The 22,317-nt window shown below is 38.0% G+C and overlaps 1 protein-coding gene across 2 annotated transcripts; it reads right to left on the bottom strand.

The window, feature by feature from the left end:
- Positions 1 to 1,511: 1,511 nt before the first annotated feature.
- MFSD11 (major facilitator superfamily domain containing 11) lies at positions 1,512 to 20,195 on the bottom strand. Of its 2 annotated transcripts, none has more exons than XM_009328904.1 (14): positions 19,966 to 20,195; positions 19,581 to 19,751; positions 17,974 to 18,029; positions 16,836 to 16,943; positions 16,330 to 16,409; positions 16,135 to 16,231; positions 13,867 to 13,925; positions 11,419 to 11,560; positions 10,522 to 10,562; positions 9,283 to 9,348; positions 7,065 to 7,190; positions 5,859 to 6,033; positions 4,741 to 4,875; positions 1,512 to 3,432 (listed from the first exon to the last, which is right to left on the bottom strand). In XM_009328904.1, the coding sequence occupies exons 2-14, from the start codon at positions 19,674 to 19,676 to the stop codon at positions 3,369 to 3,371; spliced, it is 1,245 nt and encodes a 414-aa protein (XP_009327179.1). In that variant the 5' UTR covers positions 19,677 to 19,751; positions 19,966 to 20,195; the 3' UTR covers positions 1,512 to 3,368. The 2 variants fall into 2 exon arrangements, with proteins under 2 accessions (XP_009327179.1, XP_009327180.1); XM_009328905.1 differs by lacking the exon at positions 19,966 to 20,195 and adding an exon at positions 4,319 to 4,325 and having other exon boundaries at positions 4,747 to 4,875; positions 19,581 to 19,728.
- Between the last annotated feature and the right edge of the window lie 2,122 nt (positions 20,196 to 22,317).

The following is a 22,317-nucleotide window of genomic DNA, read 5'->3' as shown; positions in this document are numbered from 1 at the left end:
TCTTTGGCACTCAAATGTCAAGAATATCAGCTTTCATTTCCTCTTTAGCATTTGTTTGAAAAACTTGGGGATGCGATATGTCAAGATATTAAACCTTAGTAACAACCTAAAAGGATAAGAAGAGGAAAAAAAAAACACCACAGGAAAGAAAGACTTCTTTTCAATAAACCCAAGCAACTTAATGTGTAATTTCACTTATAAAGATAAAACCCCTAATATAAAACAAATCCACAATATCACAAATACAGCAAAAGCCTTTTTTCAAATCCCACTTAATTTAACAGTAAGCTCCCAATTCAGATTAACATGAAATTGTTCAAAGGCCAAGGAGGTGAAATGAATGGGGTGCAGTCTCAGGGCTGGTAAATGCTGATAAAAAGATTAAGAGATGGAATCATAAGTGGATATCAGCATTACTATTCTTTATATTGCTATACCAAAAATTTTGACCGAACTAACAATTGTGTACAGCTAGGTAGATTTTTCACCTCCTGACAAATCAAAGAAATATGAGTAAGTGAAAAGCAATCATGCATCATCACCAGCTTGAGTAACTGAGAATTGTCACTTAAGATCAAATGTCAAAAGCGATACTTATCTAGTTAATAGTAAAAAAAAAAAAAAATTGGCTATCCATGATGCGGTTTTGAGAATTTCATGATTCCTTGTAAAACTTGTCACAGAGCAGTAATACTTCACTTTAATGACCCAATAAATAGTTCTGAACAGCCTTCTAACATTATTGATATTGCATCAGACCGAGCAGAACAGAGAAAAAAAGAAAAATAGTAAAGCATCAGATTCACAGACGTCCTGAAAATCCACACATTTAGTTCATTAGTACCCCTGAAAGTCAGTCTCAAAATGCTTTTTGAAACTACATAAATTTAGCAATTTTCTTTAATTTCTAATAGAATAGTTGATATAATTCTTATATGGCAGATGAACACCACAGAAGTTCATCATTAAAAGGGATCAATTAAAAAGCAACCTCATGAGAGCCATAACCTAGCTACAATTAAACGGCATTGTGTTAAAAGTATTTATAAGTTACTCATCACCACCTGAGAATCATTCCCCCCCCCCCATGTACTGTACAACAAAGTTGTTCCTTGTGAACTTCCACGTCTGTCTTTCTCGCATTGATATGCAGGGGAAAACAGGTCCCAGGAAGAGTTTGGAGACAAAAGTCAGTAATTCCCCATCTTAAAAAAAGCTCTTTGTCCCTTTTGGTAGTCAGGAGAAAACACAAATGTCTAGCAACAAGAGAGTCCTAATCACTGGCAGCATCCTATCATCTATACCTTTTACGGTGCTCAGTATATAAAAATAGTATGCTTCAAATTACAGGGTAACAGGAGTGGATAAGAGAGAGGCATTAGAGTGCTGCTAGTCACATTAATCATATATATTGATTGAATACCGAATGCTTTTTCAGTTTGTCTGACAAATTGGAATGGCTTTGGTAACCCCTCGCTCAACTGTGTGTTCTGTCTCATTTATTTATTTATACATCATTCATTAAATCTCCTGGGAATACACAAGGCTTTCTTTCCTGGCTGTCCTCAGAGATTTCTTTGCTTGCCAAATGTTCAGGTGCCCTCTCATCATCCCATTAACACTTTACTGATCTCACAGCAAAAACCTGCACTGAATTTAAAAATCCCTTCCTATATGCCTGTAAAATAATCCCTCTCTGCTGTTTTACTGCGCATGAAGAGGGCTGTGCTTCATGGGAGTTGTGTGTTACGTGCCCTGTGAGAGAAAAAGTGACAGCAAATGTCACAGGAGATATCATACTCCCTCACTGAGTTTAACCGTGGGTACACCTACATACTTACGACATGCAGGAGCTACTGACACATACCGAGTCGGCTTTTTTTGCTTGTCTTTAAGGATAAGACATTAACATTCTGACTGTGCATAAAAAAAGGTTGGCAAATGGTACTTTTCTAAAAACAGCTACACATGGAGTGTCTAAAAACACCTTCTCAGTGTTCCATACCTGCTCTCGGTTGCCCACTAGACAGAAACCTAACTGCAAGTACTACAGTCATGTAGACAGATAAAATCAAGGTGAGTTACATTCACTGCCTGCATTATATCATCTATAACAGTTTTGGATTAAAACTTAGTTACTATGCTAGTATACTTGTTTTTGCATTTGGCGGAATAAGATTACAGTACAGTCTTCCCAAAATATACTGAATGAAACAACTGACGTCAAGTGTTTCAGGTATTTTTAGACTATGCAGTAGAATAAATACTGCAAAATTATTCTTACAGTTCACATTCTGAGTCTATCTGTACTTTAAAAAGTTATATCTTCGACAATGCTCCCATCACAGATTATGATGAAAATTTCATTGAACTCAAAAGAACTATTTGGGAGTCTGGGAGGGAAGCCATGTCTTATGGTCCTTCATATAGCATTACCCCGAGAAAGTTTCAGTAGCTATGTCAACACAGTTCAATTCTGAGATGCTGAACCAAGAGACCGTTTTCAATTATCAATATTTCACAGATCTCAGGATCACATCCTTAAGATGCCTCAGGGTAACATCTTCAAATTCTTGTAAAATCTTTTGTGTCACACTACAACTGGATCCACTTTCTTCAAAAAAAAAACCACCAAACATGCACCTGACTAAATTTAAGCACACAAAATAGATTAATAAACAAATGGTTGGGAAACAAGGAACTGGGTGAGACAGAATAAGGCGGCAACATTTCCCACAGAAATACTTCTGCATATCTAATTGTTGAAAAAGTCATTGACATAAGCCGATTTCTCAGTGGTGCAGATGCATTCTGCGATATAATGTACCTTATAAAAATATCACTCATTCAATACAAGAATTCAAATGTCTGCAGAACTAGAATATAGAAAAAATAGTTTAGGGGAAAAAAGCCAAAATTGTAATTCTGTAGCGCATGGTAAAGTGAAATTAGGCAATTACATTCTGAAACGTACATCTCAGAACAGACCTGTTCAATACATAGATCTCTACATTTCCTTCCATTTCTAATACCGGATTTTTAAGAACACGAGTACCACGCTCAGTTGATTAAAGCAAGCAAAAAGCCTTTCAAATTCGGCATTTTTTCCTCCCGTGTTTCACATTCAGTTAGACTGAGGGTTATTTAGTAGTAGCTTCCTCCATCTTAGCCTCTGCAGCAACTTGATCTTTTCACCTTCTCGCATCACTTCACAGGAAATGTGCCTGTGTTTTTCCTGATGTTGGACTAGGCGTGGTATCTAGATCAAATGCTGCTGTAGTCCGAGCCACGGGCAACAAGAGCTGCTGCTGCTTCCCACTCCACTGTAAAAAAGGTAATTGTTCCAAAGAAGCCCACAACCACCATGATCAGGAGTTGCCACTGCAGAAGGAAGTAGTTGCTGTAGAAATATGCAACTGCAGCACAGATGGACTGAGAGAAAAAAAACACAAGGTAAAACAATTATCAGTGGAGATATCCAGACTAGTATTACTATGCAAGGATTATCAAACTGGCATACACACAGTTTAATATGCAGCTCTCAGTAGCATGCTTCTGTAGAAGATCTATAATCTTAAAACTTCATTATACCCCAACATATGTCTTGATATGCTATACAACAGATTTAGTTTTCACTTGTTATTTAAATAGTGTTCACTGCAGAAAATGAACATAAAACTCAAAAGCGTTTGTACCGTCGCAAGTGCAGTTCTCTGGTACTTGAAAACAGTTTGTCTAGAAATGACACTGCCAAGGCTTTAAGACAAAATCCAGAAAACTACTTCCAGTTTTACAGCATCACAAACTATTCTATATCAAAATAGCTAGAGGCTTTGACAAGCAGTGTTGCTTACTTGCAATCTATCCTTTTTAAGGGTAAAGTTTTCATTAGAGCTCAAAGAATCTTTATATTCCACATCTATCTCAAATTCTTACTGTCGCTGAGAATGATATATAAAAATGGAGCAGTGCACAAGGGAAAAAAATATCTTTTTGAAGCAAGCAGCTGTCATCTTTTAAACCTCTGCTCTCAGCACTAGCTTGCTATTGGTGTGAGCATGCACTAGCAGTTTCAATGCTCTGCACCACCGTTTTTGTACCGATACCTCTGATCAACACAGATCTTGACCTGGAAAGTTCAGTACCAAACAAGATTAATGCCTGCGAGTGATCTATCCAAAATGCAGCAGTTGTATTCATACTGTATGAAGACTTTTCGTCAAGTCTCCAGTAGCACAGATGCATTTTTTTTGGCATTCTGACTACTTAAGAACAGATAAACAACATAACTTAATTCTCCTTTTGTCTGTGTACCCACCTGGTAACTCCCAGTGACATGGTACATCATCCACAACCTCTTCAACTACTATTTAAACAACTTGTTTCCTTCTAACTCACCCCCCTCTGTCAAAGAGTTCTTTGACTAAATAAATTCGGTAAATGATTATTTAAGTAAAACCCAAGCTGGTTAACTGTACTAGCCTTTTGACTTTGAACTACAATTCCAACACTTCTAACTTCCCTCAAAACTCGTAAGTAATAGCAGTTTGATTAGATAATCACACCAAGCTAAACAATCAAGCTACTCCTACCTGAAAAACTTTTTTCTCCTGTGAAAGCAAAAACTTTGAAGTCCTTTGCAGAAACAACATAATTTTTCTCAGCTCATTAAAAAACCCAGCCCAGTATTTCAGTAACATTCCAACAGTCACACTTCCAAAAGGCTGTGCTATGTAATACCTGAACAAACTTAAGATGGCAAAGGCAGGAGCACTGTCTTCTGAATACAGGAATCCTAAAATGCTGAGGAGCTGGGTGTTGAAGCAGCTGTCCCCCAGGCCCAGCAGAAAGCTGCAGAATATGGCCACCTCTTTGCTGAAGAGAAAGTAAATCAAATTTAAAAGCCATTTGTTCAAAGAGCTTACACATCTATAAACTATTTTTGGCAGACTTACTTGGAAACTGAGAATGGAACAAAGTTATCAAACTTTAAATTTAACTGGAAAAGAACTGGGAATGCCTGGCTTGGTGAAAATAATAGTTTCATCAGATTTTAATTTCTTGAATGCTAAGACTCCTGTTACTGTTACCTGCAGTGAATTCTGCACTGAATTAGAACCTCTAGAAGAACTCATTTTGGTGTTTGGAGCCACAAAGCCCACAAGGCAGCAATTAAAAGGTGAGACGCACATGGTGAGTTCATAAAAACTGCAGGAACATTAGAGAATTACCAATTCATTTTGCAGAAAACTACTCCAGTTAAATAAAGAATAGTCACCAGCACAGGCACAAATGCTTAGAATTGCAAGTTAGCAGCTGAGTCTGCACAAACCAACAACACTGTCTTTTCACACAAATTGTTAAAAATACACCCCAAAGAAGGTTGTAATGATGAGAGAAAGTTCCCTATATTCTTCCCCTAACACTGAGTGGTATAAGAGACAGGCATCGCATGGCTCCAGTTAGGTCAAGTGGACTTTGACAATGAGCATTCAAAGACTTTGGAAACAGTGCAGCAGCGCAAGGCTGGTGCTCCCTGCTGTAGTAAAATGGAATTCCTGACACCCAGTACAACAGTTGCTGGTCTTACTATTGTACTAGATGCCAGGAATGTCAGTTCTCAAGTGACAGAATTGCTACCTAACATCCTCATGCTTTTTATTCTTATGCCGTTTAAATTCCTAAATTGGGTGCATACTAGTAGAATGTCTGCCTTTAATAAAAACAGAATTCCCAAAAGCCTTTTCTGTGGAGTTAGTCACTACACAGAAAAGCAGCTTCAAGGAGTTTTCTATTAGAGGAACAAGCTCTTTATATACATCTTGAGTTATACCAGCCAAAGGAAAAAGCTTACATACCTTGGAATCATATAAGCAACATCATCTGTTCCTTCCATAGGAGCAATAGGGGCATCATTTGGCATGTTGAAAAAAATTAAATAAAAGGCTATGAAATGGACAACGATGCCTAGCATCACAACAGGGTTCCTGCCAAAGCGATTATTCTTGCTCAATAAACCGAAGATTCCTCCACCTGTACGAGTCAAAAAGATTGGATAATTAAATCAGAACTTAAGATGTAAAGAACAGAACCAAACTTAAAATACTGAAAAAAAAAAAAGCTGAAAACTTATAAACTTCCCCATATTGGATAACTGAAAGATTGACAGACATGAAAACAGTCCCAAGGAGTCTGCCAGATCTGCCAGCCCCATTTGCCAGACGACACAACCTTTGGGTTGCTAGAGATGTCTGAGAAACGCAGGCAGGAGATTTATCAGATGATTGCTGACGAAGACACTTAACATTTTTGCAGGTATTTTCCCAGCAGCCACTGTCCCCTCCAGTATCGCAACAGTACTAAGTGAAAATGCATGGCCTTGTGCTTAGCTCTTTTAATTGCAAAAACAGGCATCTCTGTGGATCTAAGTTGCTAGTGAACAAAGACAGTGGGTTGTTTTTTTGTGGGGGGTTTTTTGGTTGTTTTGGGGGGGGTTGTTTTTTTTTTTTAAACACTGCAGGACTTGAGTTTAAGCAAGAAAAAAGATTTACTTAATGAAAATTACCCATATTCAATTTTATTCAAATATCAGATCTCATTTAACACAAGCTGTTTTAAAGAAAAAATCTTCAGTGTAATAATTTTTTAAATAAATTTAAAATAGTTATGACATCACTTAAGAAATAATAAAAAGGTAAACAGAATACTATTTAAAAACAGAATATCAAAATGCTGAAAATTCCCTAATAACATTGTAGCCTAGTGTTTCTCTCATTCTAAGTCTTAGGTATTTCTTTGCACTAACTCATAAAGAATGCAAAATCTTAGGATTCATAGTCATCAGTATTTCACATCCTAGTCCACATTCACTTTACATGGTATAACGTATAATTCACAGTGCAATAAGAACCACGTTGATAGTTTTATTCCTAATATTTCATTTTTTTGTTTACATAACCATTGCTGGAAGCTTGAAAGACACTATTCAGTTAAATACAAACAAAAAATTTTAGCAACTACATCTTAATCCTTTTTTGTCTGTAAGGTAGTAAATTTAGACTCACCTAAAATTTCTCCAACACCAATAAAAATACCAGAAAGACCAATAAGGCTTTTCTCCTCACTGCCAAACCTATTCACAGCACCAATACACGTTCCATATACTCCAGAAAAGAATGTTAATTCCAAACCTTTGAAGGAAACCAAACAAAATTGATAGATGAACTATTAAGAAAGTTATGAAAAAATTCTTTATGTCTAAAGGCTGTTTTTCCCTAAGTGCCTTTCACATATATTTAAATGACGTATGCGTAATAGAAGCAAAGAGGGAATTCTAAACTATTAATTATGATATTCTCCTATGCCAGTTTACAAAAACTATATTAGAAAAAACAGTGTCACTAACTAGTGTCACATGCACTTAGGTTCAGTACTGCTTCTGTTGACACAATCCCTGTATATAGTTTACATTGCTACTTTTCAAGAACTTTGGAATTTCATCCAAACAAAAAGTGCCACATAAAACAACACTTAAAGTAACTGAAGAAATAAAGCACAATTTCAGTGTAAGATTTTTTTTTCCCCCACAAGTTATGGCATTCCTAAGAAAGCCCCTGCATCCCCAAATACCAATAAGGAGCTAAGATTCCTAAAACGGACTGCTACTTTTCTATACATACATAACGAACTAAAACTGAGAAAGAACAACTGCTATTTGTTTAAAATGCTTCTTCCTTTCTCTTGCCATTACTGTGAGGAAAGACATAGCTGAGTCTGACTAGCATGACTACAAGCAGCCAGTGTAAAAATATCAGTTACTTAATAAAAAGAATATTTAACACAGTGCAAAGTGTTATGCTTAAGCAAAGAAAAACAGTTCAAAAATAAAATTGTTTCTAATTCACCTCCTTTGTCTTTTGCTATCGCAAAGATATGGTACACCATATCCTGGGCTACCAGTAGCAGGCGACCTAACATGATATATGAACTGCATATACCCCTCAAAAAGGGATGAACTTTGAGTAGTCTTGGCAATCCAACCGTTAATTTTGGAAATAAAAGCTTTGTCGGCCTTAGAGGATTTTGTATTGTCCTACATAAAGTGGCAATATCGGCCAAGAGCCACCAGATGGCAGCAGCTATTTTTTCCAAGCTGGACTGAGGGGTTTTTTCTGCTACCTTTAAGACCAAATTGCAGATTAATCAGGTAAAACCTGACTGCCTTCCCTTGTTATCTTGCTTCACATTCCCATTACTAAATTCTCATGCACTAAACGCCTAAGAGGAATTCAAGTTAGTTAATTTGGGTTAACACAACATTGGAGATGCTGTGAAGGAACTTGTAACTCAGATTAGTGGCTGGTGCAAGCCGACTTCATAGCTACTACTGCTATTTCTCTACCAGAAGCTGACAGCAAACTTCAGCAGACATTACGGCACTGTTTATGGTTTGTTCACATCTAAGTTTTTCTTTTCACCTACAAGAGCTAACAACAATTTTTCATAACAGTGACTCAGAGCTGAAGTTCTGAAGATGTATCTATTCTTCCTAAAACTTAATTTGATCATGAACAGAACTACATCTGAAGCCAATTAAGGAGCAAGAACCCCCCAGAATCCGTTAAAGGCCCCCAGTAACATTTTGAACATTTTCTAGTATTTTTGTAGAAGAATCACTGTAGTATATGGCAAAAATAAATGTATTTCTATTCTACAACTCACACCTTGGTCTAACAATGGCAGACCAGGTTTAACTAACGTCGCCAAAAAGAGAGCAAGCTCCTGCCACAGCAAATACTAATGACAAAAATAGTTGAAAATGGCAGAATTTTTTCCCAATAGAACCAAGACTAAGATGAAGACTGTTAGAAATCTCTCATACCTTAATGAAGGTGACACTGAAAGTGTGATGTGCAAACATTAATGCAATTGCATTGTGCTTGAATTAAAATAAACAATCTACAACCTATTGATAGTGTAATGCCAAATCACATTAAAACCACCTATGTAAATTTTGCCTAACCCTCAATTTGGGACCCAGAACTGTACTGAACCAAGCATTACTACATCTGTCAGTACCTGCAGATTTAGGTGCACCCCTCCTCCCATAGAGAAACGCTTTCCAGAACAGAGAAATGTCATAAGTAACTAACTCATTCAAAGTCAATTGAAATATTCAAGTAAAGTTTGCAGAGGTCCAGAACTGCAGTCCTGCTCTGGGGTTGTAATTCCAAACAATGCCCTGACACTGCTACATGATTATATACTCTGCTTGCTTCATACCTGTGTAGGCTGTTGTAACACTGAGAAGCATAATCTCTTTGGTGAAGCTCAGCTTTATAGATTTCTCTGTAAAGACATAATAATGGAAATTAATATAACTTCCAATAACACTATTAAGAGAAGTTACACTTTCTTTTGCCCTTCGCTTAAAGCAAAAATAGGTTAAAATTATGCAAACTGTGACTTTATTACAGTAAACACAGTGCTAAACAAACCAACTCTGACTTGCCCTTTAAAAGAAATGTGCTGATCTGAAATCCTTTTTTGTAAGAAACACAAGAGGGGGGGAATATTAAAGAGAGGATATACAGTTTTCAATTAGCAGACAATTTTCTGCTCATTGTATTTTTGTGCTCTCTCTCAGTTCATGGTGATTGTCTCCTAAAAGGATAAATAAATTCTCAGTGAAGATCTCCACGTTCTCAAAACAAAATTAACAGTCACAGGCAGACCACATCAAACTTCAACAGAAACTGCAGATGCTCTAATTCAAAATTGTTGTTTTTAAGTGGTATCATTTGGTGACAAAATAAAATAACATGTAACTTCTCCTTTAGCTTGTTATGGTAGTGATTTTAAAAAAAACAAACAAACCACAACCCAACTTTCATGCACTAGCATTCCCAAGCAGTGACCCATTCTTCTGGAGCTCATCTACAGAAGGAAGGAAGCTATTGTGAAATAGCTTGGATCTGAAACTACATCAAGAAAGTACCCCTGGACTATACTAATATGTAACTGAAGTGAAATCTACTTCACTTTCTTTGCTCGCAGTCAAGCTTTGTTTGTATGATATCACCACCTGAAAGGAGCACTTCTGAAGCATAGACAGCCAGCTCACACCAATCACACATCAACAGTAATTTGACCACACATTAGTTCTGTGGTTCCCAAGATTTTCCAGTTGCAAGCCTCATTTTGGCTAGGCTCAAAATCACAAATACTCACATCGGCAACTGACTTCCTATCAGGCTCAAAACTCATCAGTCCTGTGTCCCTATGTGAACTGTCATCTCAGGTCTGAAAACCACTGCCATCTGGCAGTCATTTTCTGAAGAATATAGGCCTTCAGGGATGGCCTGCTAAGTGGAATAACTGAACTGCATTCTTCAAACCTTATTTGTTCACAAGTTTTTGTTCTAAGTGATTTGTACATGATCACATTATCAGCAGAATCATGGAGAGCTGGAAAGGATATGTCTATTTTTTGAAACAACTCTTATGTGAAACAGTACTTACTGAAGGCAGCCACTGCTCTCGTCATTTTGTTTTGTGCAGACCTGGATAAACAAATGACTTAATCAAAATGGAAAAAGAATAACCACATTGTATCACTATGCTGAAAGGCAGCTTAATTTTTCAAATTTTCTGTACATTTTCTAGCCCGGTATTATATACTGGAATATACTAATATATTATTAAAAGTTTCTGAGAATCTAAACTACTAATTACAAAGTTTATTTACTTTCTGGGCTAGTGAATGTCCTTCAAAAATTAACCTGTTTAACAGAATCTTTCTTCTGAGCATTTTTAGCTTTGAACATTTTTTCACTGGCATACTTACTGATATTTTTCTAACATTTTCAGTGTTCTTTAAACAAAGCAAAAATATTTAAACTGATGCCTCAGGCAAAACTGTACTGAATCTATCTATGTACCTATGTTCTAATACATACACTTCTAATGTATTTATCAGGGTGGCATATATATGTATTTAGAGAAGATATGAAAAACACGTTTCAGTATGTAAAAGATAACCTACAAAAAGGGAGTAATTTCAGCTTATTCCAGCCTTTAAACTGGGCTGATGAGGGCAAGACAGACTAGGAAAGGCAGATACATGTTTAGTAATAGTCAATGGAGAAGAGAGGTAAATGGTATCTTTCCAAAGGCACTTGCTCATTAATGGAAACTTAACATGCAGTACTGCGCTCCACCCTTGAGAATGTGTCATATGAAGAACATTAATTCTCACTTGTTAAGGTACAGACACTTCTCTATTAAATCTGTAAATTCTACAGGTTGTTCATAACATTGATTGTTTCCAGTTCAGAGAAGAAGTGAATGCGATGTTCCATTGAGAGTAGGAGTACAAACAAGTGTGTGTGACAACATATTATTGCCATAAGCACTTACGAGCTGTCCCCCAGGATTTCATTAGTAGAATCTTCCTCCCCTGGAGTTTTCATGTCCTCTTGTTTCCTAATCAGAAAGAACAGAACTGTGCCCACAAGACTGATAACAGTCAGAGCAATGAAGACAGTTCTGCGATCGCTCTCTGTGGAAAAACAAACAAGAGTCATAACTAGACGTGCAAAAGCAATTCAAACCAATTCAACTACCTTCAAAGAACTAATACAGACATACTACGTAACAGTGTTTAAGATGCATACTAATTTTCTAACTTACCTTTCATGTGGAGCAAAAGGTACCCAGCTGCTGGCAAATTCCTGTCTCAGTTTTATGATGCCAATAAAATATTGGCATATTAAAGAGTGTCACTCGTATTTTCTGCCATGCAAAGGCTATGACCAAGGAGGAGCCAATTAACAAAGGAAGTGCATAAATTATTAGCAGAAGAAAGTACATCTTTCAAGACTTACATAATTCAGAGTGGACATAGCAAACTATCCCAAAACCCTTCAAATTTCTAAGAAAAAGCTCTTTACCAGTATCAGAAATATTAGTGCTGTAGCATCATAAACTGGTAGGCTTGTAAACTACAAACGCCTTAAAACCACTGAAGCCTCACTAACTGACACAGCATACGATATGCAGCTGGAGGAAGGTAATTGCTGCCCTATGCACCAGCTCTGCTGCACTAACCAACTTGTTTGGCACAGGCAAGTCTGTAATACAGAAGTCACTCCCATTTACAAATATTGAGCAGCGAAAAAAAGCCAAGAAACAGCTAATACTTGTGATTGAACTAGTGTATGATTCTGAAGATATCGCCTACGCTTGTATTTACTTCCCCTTTAGCTTAAAAGTAAATGCAAAATTGTTCTACATCAATTAAAAATAACCTGTGTACGATTACAGATCAAAAAGAGAATATGTGCTTCACCTTCAAATACCTGTAATATTTTTATATAGGTAGTAAAAGGAATGAGGAATTTATTTTTAAAAGCTGTTAAATCTTCTGATATCAACATTTTTTTAATAAAGAGGAATCTCAAGACATTTAAAGATGGAGGAAAATGTAACAGCAGAACTCCCTTATAGTTAATTGCTCTATTCTGTGGTTAGCAAGAGCAACGAAATTTAGAACGCATAGAATTTCAGGCCCACCAAAGTGTCTCCAATACTTTCAAGAACATTTAAGCCTTTGTGTTAGAGGTGAGGGAACATGGAAGATAACCTTGAAATTAACCTGTGCCACGCTACCAAGCTTGTCTGTGGAAAACCTGAAAAGATGGATCTAACAGAAGCATGAAGTGGACTATTCCTCTCAACAGGGCAGTATTTCTGAAGCCTGATAATTATAATTTAAAAGTCAACAACTTATTCCTGATTGACTAGAGCAGAAGTATCCTCATCTTCTAAACGTAAAAGAATTGACCATTCAAGTAGATATTTTACTGTAAGACTACAACAAGGAAAACTCTCACAGTCATTATAGAACAGGACAATCAACCCTACTTGTTTACAAAATGTTGTTTTTCCAGCAATGCTTGGTTTTTATAATTAAAATCTTAGATTTTGCTCTATTTTCATCATTGCAGTTTTCTTAGTTGATACGCCCACCTACCTTGACTTGCTTAAACAGTTGCCAGAAATCTGTTTTAAAACCACTGAGTCTCAACCACTATCCAGCTTCTTAAGAATATTAATAAAGTCCACTGTTCTCTAATTCCTGCTCTTTACCAGTCTAGCATGATGGCAGACAAAAAACCATAGTATTAATTACAATCCCATCAGGAAGTTAGTCTTCCTTTCTTGGCATAGTTTACAAAGACTAAGTTCTTTACACACTCTGCCAGCAATGCTGCCAGTTTAAGCAGCAGCAACCCACCCTCAGTCCAGCTGCACATCTCAACCTCTGTCTTGCTACACTGCTTTGTGCCACCACAATGATTAGTGCAGCCATGAAGTGAACAGGAATGGTTTTCCTTTCTTTTCCTTTATTTCATAGGTTAACCAGTCTCCAATCTGATTTAGAAGGACAGTCTACACCAGGAACTTACTTTGGAACAGCATAGCGTGTATATTAAACATACAGCCATTCCAGAATACCTTTCCCCCACGCGTATTTTGGCATAAGCATGTCTGCACAGGGAAAATTCCAGACTAGCTATTGTGGAAAATCTTATTCTGAAAAATTTCATAGACAATATCCTAAAAGAAGGTACTCAAAGTGCACTGCATGCAGGAAAACAACATAGATAACACAAGGGCCATGAGTACCATGGAACACTGAATCAAAAACATACTCTAAAAATAGAGCATATCTAACAATAAATTGGAAAAAAACCCTGTCTGCTATTGTACAAGTTTCTTGCCACTTTCCAGTTCATTATTTCACGTTTATTCATGCTACTGTACTTTAAAGGATGGCCTCCCATATAAACAAGCAATACCCACCTGATATGTGAGTTTTTCCTTGCCAAGCGAAGTATATATAGAGGTTTCCAAAAAACAAGCTGTAAACAAAAAGAACAAAGGTGAACAGCACTTTTTGTGGTAAGATGGAGGTTGTACCATCATGGTAATACTATTCTATGCAAAAAATAGTACTGTGCAACTGTGAAAGAAATAAAGACACTAATCACTCTCCATGCAACCTGCTTACTCCATATTAAACTTCAAACACAGTAAAGGATTCTTCCCCATAATGCTGGCTATTCATTTTCAAGAATCAAAACACAAGGTGGTAGCAAAAATAAGGAAATCCATACCTATTGCCTCTCTCTCTAATTTTGGAAGGGCATATGTTAGAAAGCTGACGTATTTATGGAGATGATTTTGTAATGCTTCCTTAGAAGAGTCACGTGTCTTGCCTGAAGTATTGCCCCAGCAATGCTAAATCGGTTGTTAACAGCTCAAGGGAAATTCTGTGTTCCTACCTACAGTTTCCTGAAATATAATAATTCTGAATGAACAGTGATTCAAAAGAACCTTAGAGTCCAGTTTCCTCATATAAAGCCATGCATTTTACTCACTGTAGAACACACAATTAGTTGGGTTTGTGAGAATTGCTACTGTGATAACATACTGATATGTTAATTCCTGAACCTGAAACTTAAGAAACACAAAAAGTATGCTACTGGTTCAGATTGATGTTCTACTAACCCAGTATTCTGTCCCCACAACAACATTAGCAATGCCATTGAATGCAGGCTCACCAGCCAGCACTTCCTGCGATTCATACCCCTCATTATCTCCCAATATCCAAAATTGCTGTATTAGGGGTGATAAAAGGTATCTCTCTTCAACAACCATTTGTGGACCTGTTGCCAATGAATTTGATCCCTTTTTGATCTTGCTGACACCATCCAACTCCACACCCTCCTGTGGCAGCAAGTTCCAGAAGTTTAATCACCCATTGTGTAAAGAAGCACTTTATTTGTTCCAAACCAATCCTCTTTGAACTTCATCAAGTGACCCGAGTTCTAGCACAGTAGCATTTGGTGAGCAACAGTTCTACATTCAGCTCACCTGCTGCCTTCATGTTTTAGTAACCCATCACTATAATCCTCCTCAGACACTTTTTCTCCAAAGGGAAGAGTCCCAGCCTTTTTAGTCTCTCTTCAACTCAGCAGCTCTATCTTCTTGCAAATTTTCATTGTTTTTCCCTATACCCTAATTACATCACACTCTCCCAAGAGACATAGACCACATCTGCACAAAATACTCAATGGCAGCAACACAGCATCCACTACCTCGTTCTACACTACTTTTCTTGATGCCGAGCATTTTGCTGCCTTTTTTGGTTGATGCAGCACTCAAAGCTTAATATCTGGGAAGTATCAACAACAAGTACAAGATCTCTTTTCTGACTGCCAGGTCCAACTTTAGTCTTGTCACTTCAACTTGTCAGCGAGCAGCAAGGTCCGGCTGCTCCATCAGGGAAGGAGGGCTCGGAGGCAAGGGGGATAACACATCCGGCAGGGAAGGTGCCTCACCGGCTACAGCCCAGCCCCACAGTACTCGAGCAAGGCAAGCGGGGCAGACCCAAAAATTGTAGGCAGGGTCAACCAAGAGTCCAGACAATCATACAAGCTTGTGTTGACAAGGCAGGTCTGAGGTCAAGCTGGGAACTCAGTCCACAAACCAGAGTCAGGTCCGGTGATTGCCACGCGGGTCCACAGCGACAAGGCAGAACAAAGCCAAGATGGGAAGTCAGTCTGTGGACTGGGGTCTAGGCCACCAGGATCCATAGCTGTGGCTGAGCTGGAGACCAGTACTCCTCCACTGCAGCTCCAGAGGAATTAGGAGGCCCAGGGCTGAGTTTAAATGGGGGTCCTGGGCCCATGGGCAGATGGGAAGGGTGTGGTGGAGGTTCCAGGTGAGGTTGTTGAGGACCATTTGGGCTTATTAGTGCACTCAGTATCCTGACACAAATTAGCACAGCCCTCTGCAATCAACAAGATTTCTGTTAGGTCTGTCAATGCTCCCCTAACAGAAATGTATCTTCTTAGCATGTCGAGGGCAGAGGCTTGCAATATGTAACTTTCATTCATTGATCTACAATGCACAATAGCAATAGAAATGTTGCTTCCAGCCTTCCCTCCCACTTCACTGACTGCAAGGTACTAGTGGAGTATTTTTAGATGGAGTCTCCCACTTATCAAAAAATGTAAAAAGTAGGATGTGTACACAACCAAAAAAAGATTAACAAATAAAGCTTACCTGGACTGTAAGAGTGCCCAAAATACTCCACTGTTCCTTCCAATGGTGTTTTCATCAGAATTTACAGTCAAGCAATTTCCCTGTGCCGTCCAGAGTACTGAAATATACAGAATATATTGCTCAGGAAATAAAAATATTTTAGAGGTATATTCAAATGTAGCAAAGAATAGTAAGCAGAGTAAGAACAAGGCTTACCAGCAGCCGCAATGCCAATAAAAACAGAAGCAGTGTAGAAAGCCCATGTAGCAGGTTGGATAAAAATGGCAATGTATAGGCTAGAATAGAACAGATCAGTTTATTGAATATAGACTTAAAGTGGACGATGCTCTTTAACAATCAGATATGTCACTTAGTTTCTTCTAAATCAGCTACCCTCTCTTAAGTGATGTTGGAAAATAGTTCAGGTCATATGTGAAAAAGGTAATCTTTTTACTCCACTAAGCATGTAGAATTTTTTTTTATATAGTCATTAATCTGAGACCACAACCTGAACTCCACAGTCAGCAAAGTCTGGAAATGCTGTGGAAAAAATACACTCTGTTTCCAGTAGGCTGAAGTACTCTGCAGTTACACATCTAAAGATACAGACAGTTGCCTTCCGTAGCCAGTACCATTTCGTGTATGGCATGGTAGCCTTAGGTCTGAAAAAATGAAAGAAAGACTTCAAAGGAAGCAGACAAAAATTCAAAATTAATACTTACCTATAAAATATGCCACTAACCACCATGGAGAGTTGAGGTCCTACTATCGCAACCACTGAAGGTGATATAAGATTTGATGCAGAGAATACTCCATAAATAATGGACATGCTACATAAATAAACACCAAAGATGATTAAGTACTTAAAATACAGAGTATAAGTGCAACTGATACAAGAATGTTCAGTCGATTCCAAAGTATCGAGTAAAGTACATATATAACTTAAGGAACTGCATAACTTTCACGGTCAAAGATTTCCTTCCTTTCTTCTGTTACCTTCACCCACTGCACCCTATACGGGAAAATAGGAGTGTACAGCGTTTCCTTGATTGCTGAATAGAGTCCCAAACTATTGCAGGCAAGCACGTCTTGTAATTTACAACAGACATTTGTCAAACTGTGCCTTAACAATGGTTATTGTATTTTGTTACCAGTACTTCTAGAGGAGAATGTTCCAGAGCCTCATTCGTCTATCAGTGAGGTTTTCATTTTCTGCCAAATACACCACAGAAATTGTATAGATATATTTTGTGCCAGTTGCATGTTTAGTTTAAATTAAGACAGTAAACCCTTCAAAGCAGCAACCAGGTTTTCCTATATGACAGCTTAACTTGGCATACAAAAGGTCCCCAATCACACTTGGAGACTTTCGCTATGCCAGTGCAATAAAACAAACAGAATGGCTTTTTGTGGCTTTGCTTCTCATCTTTCTGACTGCTCCTTTCACATTTATGTTGCAGTATTTCCTGGAAGTTGATCCGCACCACCTATCCTACACAAACACACAGAGGTGTACAAGGGCAAACAACCAAGGCCTTAGTTAGCAGTTTTATTTATTTTAAAACTTCCACATTCCTCATCTCCTAAGATAAAATGCTGAGAATGTGATGACCGTATGGTGTTTTTTCTCCCTACAAAGAAAACATGCAAAACAGATATGTAGTTCAACTAGAAGTAATTCAGAGTAGAACCAGAGTGAATGTGAGAAGCCCATGTTTTAAACTGCTTTAAGTACGTTATTAAATTGTGAAGTCAGCAGAACTTGAGTAGGCCTACTCTTGAGTAGGCCTCTGCCAGGTGGAATTATAACTAGCTTCGCCCTGCAAGGAGCACAGTAATAAGAAGATCTGTGTAAATTACCTTGTGTAGCCACTGCCATGAAAATCCGTGCTGTTTAAATTTGTGATAACAGTTTGCTGTGAGGAGAAAATCATATGTTGTAATATGTTAGAACATATCTTGTAGTTTGAGAACACTTGCATCAGTTTGAAGTCAGTATTAAATGTTAGCATTAATCATTAATAGACTCTACAAAGTACTTAAAATTAATTTAAAGTGTTAATTACAACTCACAACACCTCCACAATGAAGGTGAAGGAGATATTTGGCAGGGAAACATCCGTGTTTGAAGCAGTAATTAGTTCTTTAGGATTATATCATGATGTCATCAGAGACCTTAAAATATTTCACAAAACTTTTGTTTCACAAAACACCTCTCTTAGGTAGATATGTATGACTATCTTAATTTAAAAAGTGGGGAAAAAAGGAGAAGTTTCAAAATACTCTTAATTTGACCTAACTATGAGCTTCTGATAAGAGTTTCCGTTCTTTTCGGTTTCCCGTTATTACCCTGTTCCTTTCTTTTTCCCTTGAATCAGCTTTAGTGATCATGAGACCATGTAATTAGTTGGATTGGTGGGCAGATCTGACTGAAAGTCACTTGTAATGACTTTAATGACAATAAATTACATGACTGCATGATCACTAGGTCCAATTCAGTGAGGTGCTGTGAATTCATTGCAGAACTCCTAAGATCACCGGGCTGTACTTACGTACAGTGTCAGACTGCACTATGACTTTTACAAAAACTATCCTAAGTAGTTATTTCTATAATGCAGTGAAGGACATTTATTATGTCTGAACCCTGAAAGGATTATTCTTGCGCGCAAGAAAAGAGAAGCTGTAAGACCTGTAGGCTCAAGAGGTATGTTGAAATCTAACTGTCCTTCAGGCATATAAATAATATTGAAAGCAATGCCAACAACTCAGTAAGTTAGAGGATCCGGGCTAAGTATGTCAGTAGCAGGATACTAAAAATTTAAGTAGTAAGAGTACAATCTGCTTTTAATAGTAAATTTGGATTATGTTATGCCCAATCTTGCTTCAGCATGCAGAGATACACGATACTAAAGCAGTAAATTACTTATTCAGATGGAAGGTGACTTGGCAGTTCTAGCAATTGTGGAAGTCTGACTACTTGTCAGATGTTATCCTCACACTCCCCCTCAATGTCTAGTTTGTTAGAACAGAAAAATATGCTAGATTAGGAAAAACACTCCAGGAAAAACTAGGGGCGTGGTTAATATTAACAACTTAGGCAAGTATTTTGAAAGGGACTATATAGAATAATCAGAAATATGGAAGGTCCAATGTAATTCAATTGTTAAATATTGCAAGTGTCGAAACAGGCACTATTTTAAAGTTCAAACATTTGGTAAGATTCATTATTTTTCTACTTTCTAAGCAATCAGGCACAGTTACATATGTAGCTATTCTATCTTAAAGAAATAAAGTGCTTAATTATCCAGTTAAGCAACTTAATCTAAAAAGAAAGGAGACAAAATGTCAAGGTGTCTTGCACGCTAAAAAATCCCAAGTACAGCAACTCTTACATTAGAGTACACAAAAGACAAGAAAGGATGAATAACTGTGATAGAAATGTGGCATGCTTTGAAATTCACACCTACCGCAATATTTCCACATGTTTGGAAAGCAGTGAATATAAACATAAATGAGACTCCCAAAATAATTATGTTGAAAAGTTTTTTTGATTCGGGAGACATTTTGTGTTTTCTTGCCAAGTCCTCAGCTTCAGTCTGGAAAAACTCTATTTTCTTTTAAAAGTTTCCTCTCAACCTCTGTTAAAAACAAACAAACAAACAAAAAGAATAAAACAAAAAAGAAAGCTTCAAAAATGACCATTACTTAGAGCTACTTATTAGCTGCTAGGCCATAATCATCAACTAATCAAGAATCTGGTGACTCTCTTAAATAACGTACAGCAAAATCAGTAACTCGAAAAGAACCCAAAGATAAAGGTCTGGTACAAAGGTAAAGATCAAGATTCTCTACCTTTTCCCATGAAGTTAACAGGGCAGACTGCAATGTTACTTCCTCATGACATCTCTCTCCCCCAAACGGAGCAGTTTTCCAGATACCGAGCTAGTTAAACGGCTCAGTTTCTTGCCATTGTTCTAAATGAGAATTCTGGTCCAAAGCCTTTAAATCACCTGACGAAGGAGAGATGAGACATTCGTACACGCGAGTCATTTCCATGCATGTTGGACAGGAAATAAGGAACATTTCACAATCTACATCAGCTGACCCAGCCTAGAAAGCCCTTGTGCACCATGGGAAATGCAGTTTTATGAAAGTACACTTTTCTTCTTGAAAGGGTGGAAATCTCCCAAGCCTTAAAATAAAAGGATTTGCACAGGTTTTTAAGAATTATAATCTCTATCCACTAAATAACACGCGGCAAGATAAAAAAAAAAGTCTTAGAAAGTAATCTAAGATAACAGTTTAATCAGCTGAATTCAAACACACACAGTGTCATTCCAAAGGGAAAATGATTCCCACCTGGGAGAAGCTACATAGCTCAACGCCACCAGCACACACGCGCTGCACGGTGCTTCTGCCTTCCATCTCTCAGTGACTCAGGAGAGGAAAGAGTCTTCATAATCTTTCACTGCTTTGCCTCAAGGAACAACATTCATTTTTAGCAATTACATATTCTTAATATTTTACTTCACGGTATTTCTAAGTCATAAATTTAAGATCAATTGATCTTTAAGTTTTGAAGACCTCCGGTACAACATTAGCAAAACTGAAAAAGCATCATACGTCTTGCATCAACCGAATGGCTGCTTTTTACTGTTGCTGTCCTGTGTCTATCCTGTTGGGCCTCCAAGTCAGGATTGGGGCATTCAGCTAAATCGGCTCCACTTAACTGCTGGCCAAAGAGGAAGGGAAATCCAGAACTGATTGGAGTGAATGACAAATCACCAAATTTTACCTCTGCTATCTACAGTAAAGGGCTTAAATAAAATCCGCATCCCAGCTATCGTTACATATTTAATACTCTTCTAATTTCTGAGTTGTATTTTCTAAAAAAATTTAGTTTTTTCAAAACAGTGTTTATTTTTCACTTGTGGAAGAAAGTCAGTATGATTATTCAGAGGCTGCTTTACAGAGATCCAATTAGAATATCAAGGTGGGTTTTTTTTTAACACACGCAAAGCTCTCTTCTTCCTTTTCTATATTATGAATTTATAGTAACAGATTTTTAAGATCCTCTAGGCTCTGCGTCCCACTTACGCCTCCTTCCCCTTGTGCCAGCATAAGCATTCCTCTAGCTGCAAGGCAAACTGGGCTGGTGTGCCGGACCAATTCTTTTGGCAACAGCAGCAGCTTGTATTGAAGTGACTGAAACTAGGGAGGAAGGGACACAGGAAACTCCCTCTGTCATTTTAGGGAAATAATTGTAAAGATAAACTTCAAATTTCTCCTTAAAGAAAGGGTTTAAGCAGATGAATCAGAAAATTTTTAATCAAAATTCTCTGGGGAAAAAAGAACAACCAATGAAACGTGAAGCAATACAAAATGCGAAAGCTGGTACTAGTTTATTTGCTTTCTTGTCTTTTGTAGCAGGAAACAAACTGTTGCTTCTGGGTTTGTATTGATGTCACTGCTTATTTTTATACTTCTTCAATGCAAAAAATTAGACATAATTACAATAATAATAAGGATTTAAATTCTAATACTGAATTTGCTTTCTCATATTGAGAGTCATTGCGTTAAACACATCAGTAGAGAAGTCTCTCTTCTTCATTTCCATTCTTTTTTTAACATACTGTTACAAAACAGATGGGTAGAAGCATTTATCATTGTTGGAAGATGAGAACTAGGTATTACAGTTCATACCTGGCGTTTGGGCATTTTATTCAGTGCCTGAAATGACATAGCAACAACTTTTGGGGTGGGGGAGCAGCTTTCACCAAATTCCCTGGACAAAACTCAGGGAAACCTGCTCGTCATCCTTACACAAGGGCTGTGCTAATCCTCACCCTTGTTCAAAGCACGAACTTGCAGAGAGCGCTGTGTGTAAAGGAGGATTCCTGACGTTTCCCAGCTCGGCCCACAGCTCCCTCGCAGGCGCTGATGCAGCCCCTGGAGTTCGCCTTGCCGGCAGCGTGCGGGCAAGAGGGCCGCCTACGCGGCTCTGCCACCGCGCCGCAGCGCGCACCCACCGCGGCGCGTCCAGAGGAGGCTTCACCAGGCACTGCCGCCGGCAGGAGGTGAAGGAGAGCCCGCGAAGCGCCCACGCCGGCCTGCCCGGTCCCCTCACAGCGGCGACCGGGGAACGCACCCGGCTGCAGCGGGAGCAGGAAGGGCATAGAGCTCCCACAGCGGCTGAACCCCGGG

The sequence above is a fragment of the Pygoscelis adeliae genome, unplaced genomic scaffold (genome assembly GCF_000699105.1).
Source record: "Pygoscelis adeliae isolate BGI_AS28 unplaced genomic scaffold, ASM69910v1 Scaffold637, whole genome shotgun sequence".
NCBI lineage: Eukaryota > Metazoa > Chordata > Aves > Sphenisciformes > Spheniscidae > Pygoscelis > Pygoscelis adeliae.
Note: the sequence above shows the minus strand (reverse complement) of the source record. Positions and strands in the feature narration are given on the sequence as shown.

Coding starts and splice junctions, on each gene's coding strand:
- MFSD11 (XM_009328905.1), bottom strand. CDS start 19,676: ATGTCTCCCGAATCAAAAAAACTTTTCAACATAATTATTTTGGGAGTC. Junction 18,030..19,580: donor AAACATGTGGAAATATTGCG/GTAGGTGTGAAT, acceptor TTCTCCTCACAG/CAAACTGTTATCACAAATTT. Junction 13,926..16,134: donor TGGGCACTCTTACAGTCCAG/GTAAGCTTTATT, acceptor TTTTGTTTACAG/CTTGTTTTTTGGAAACCTCT.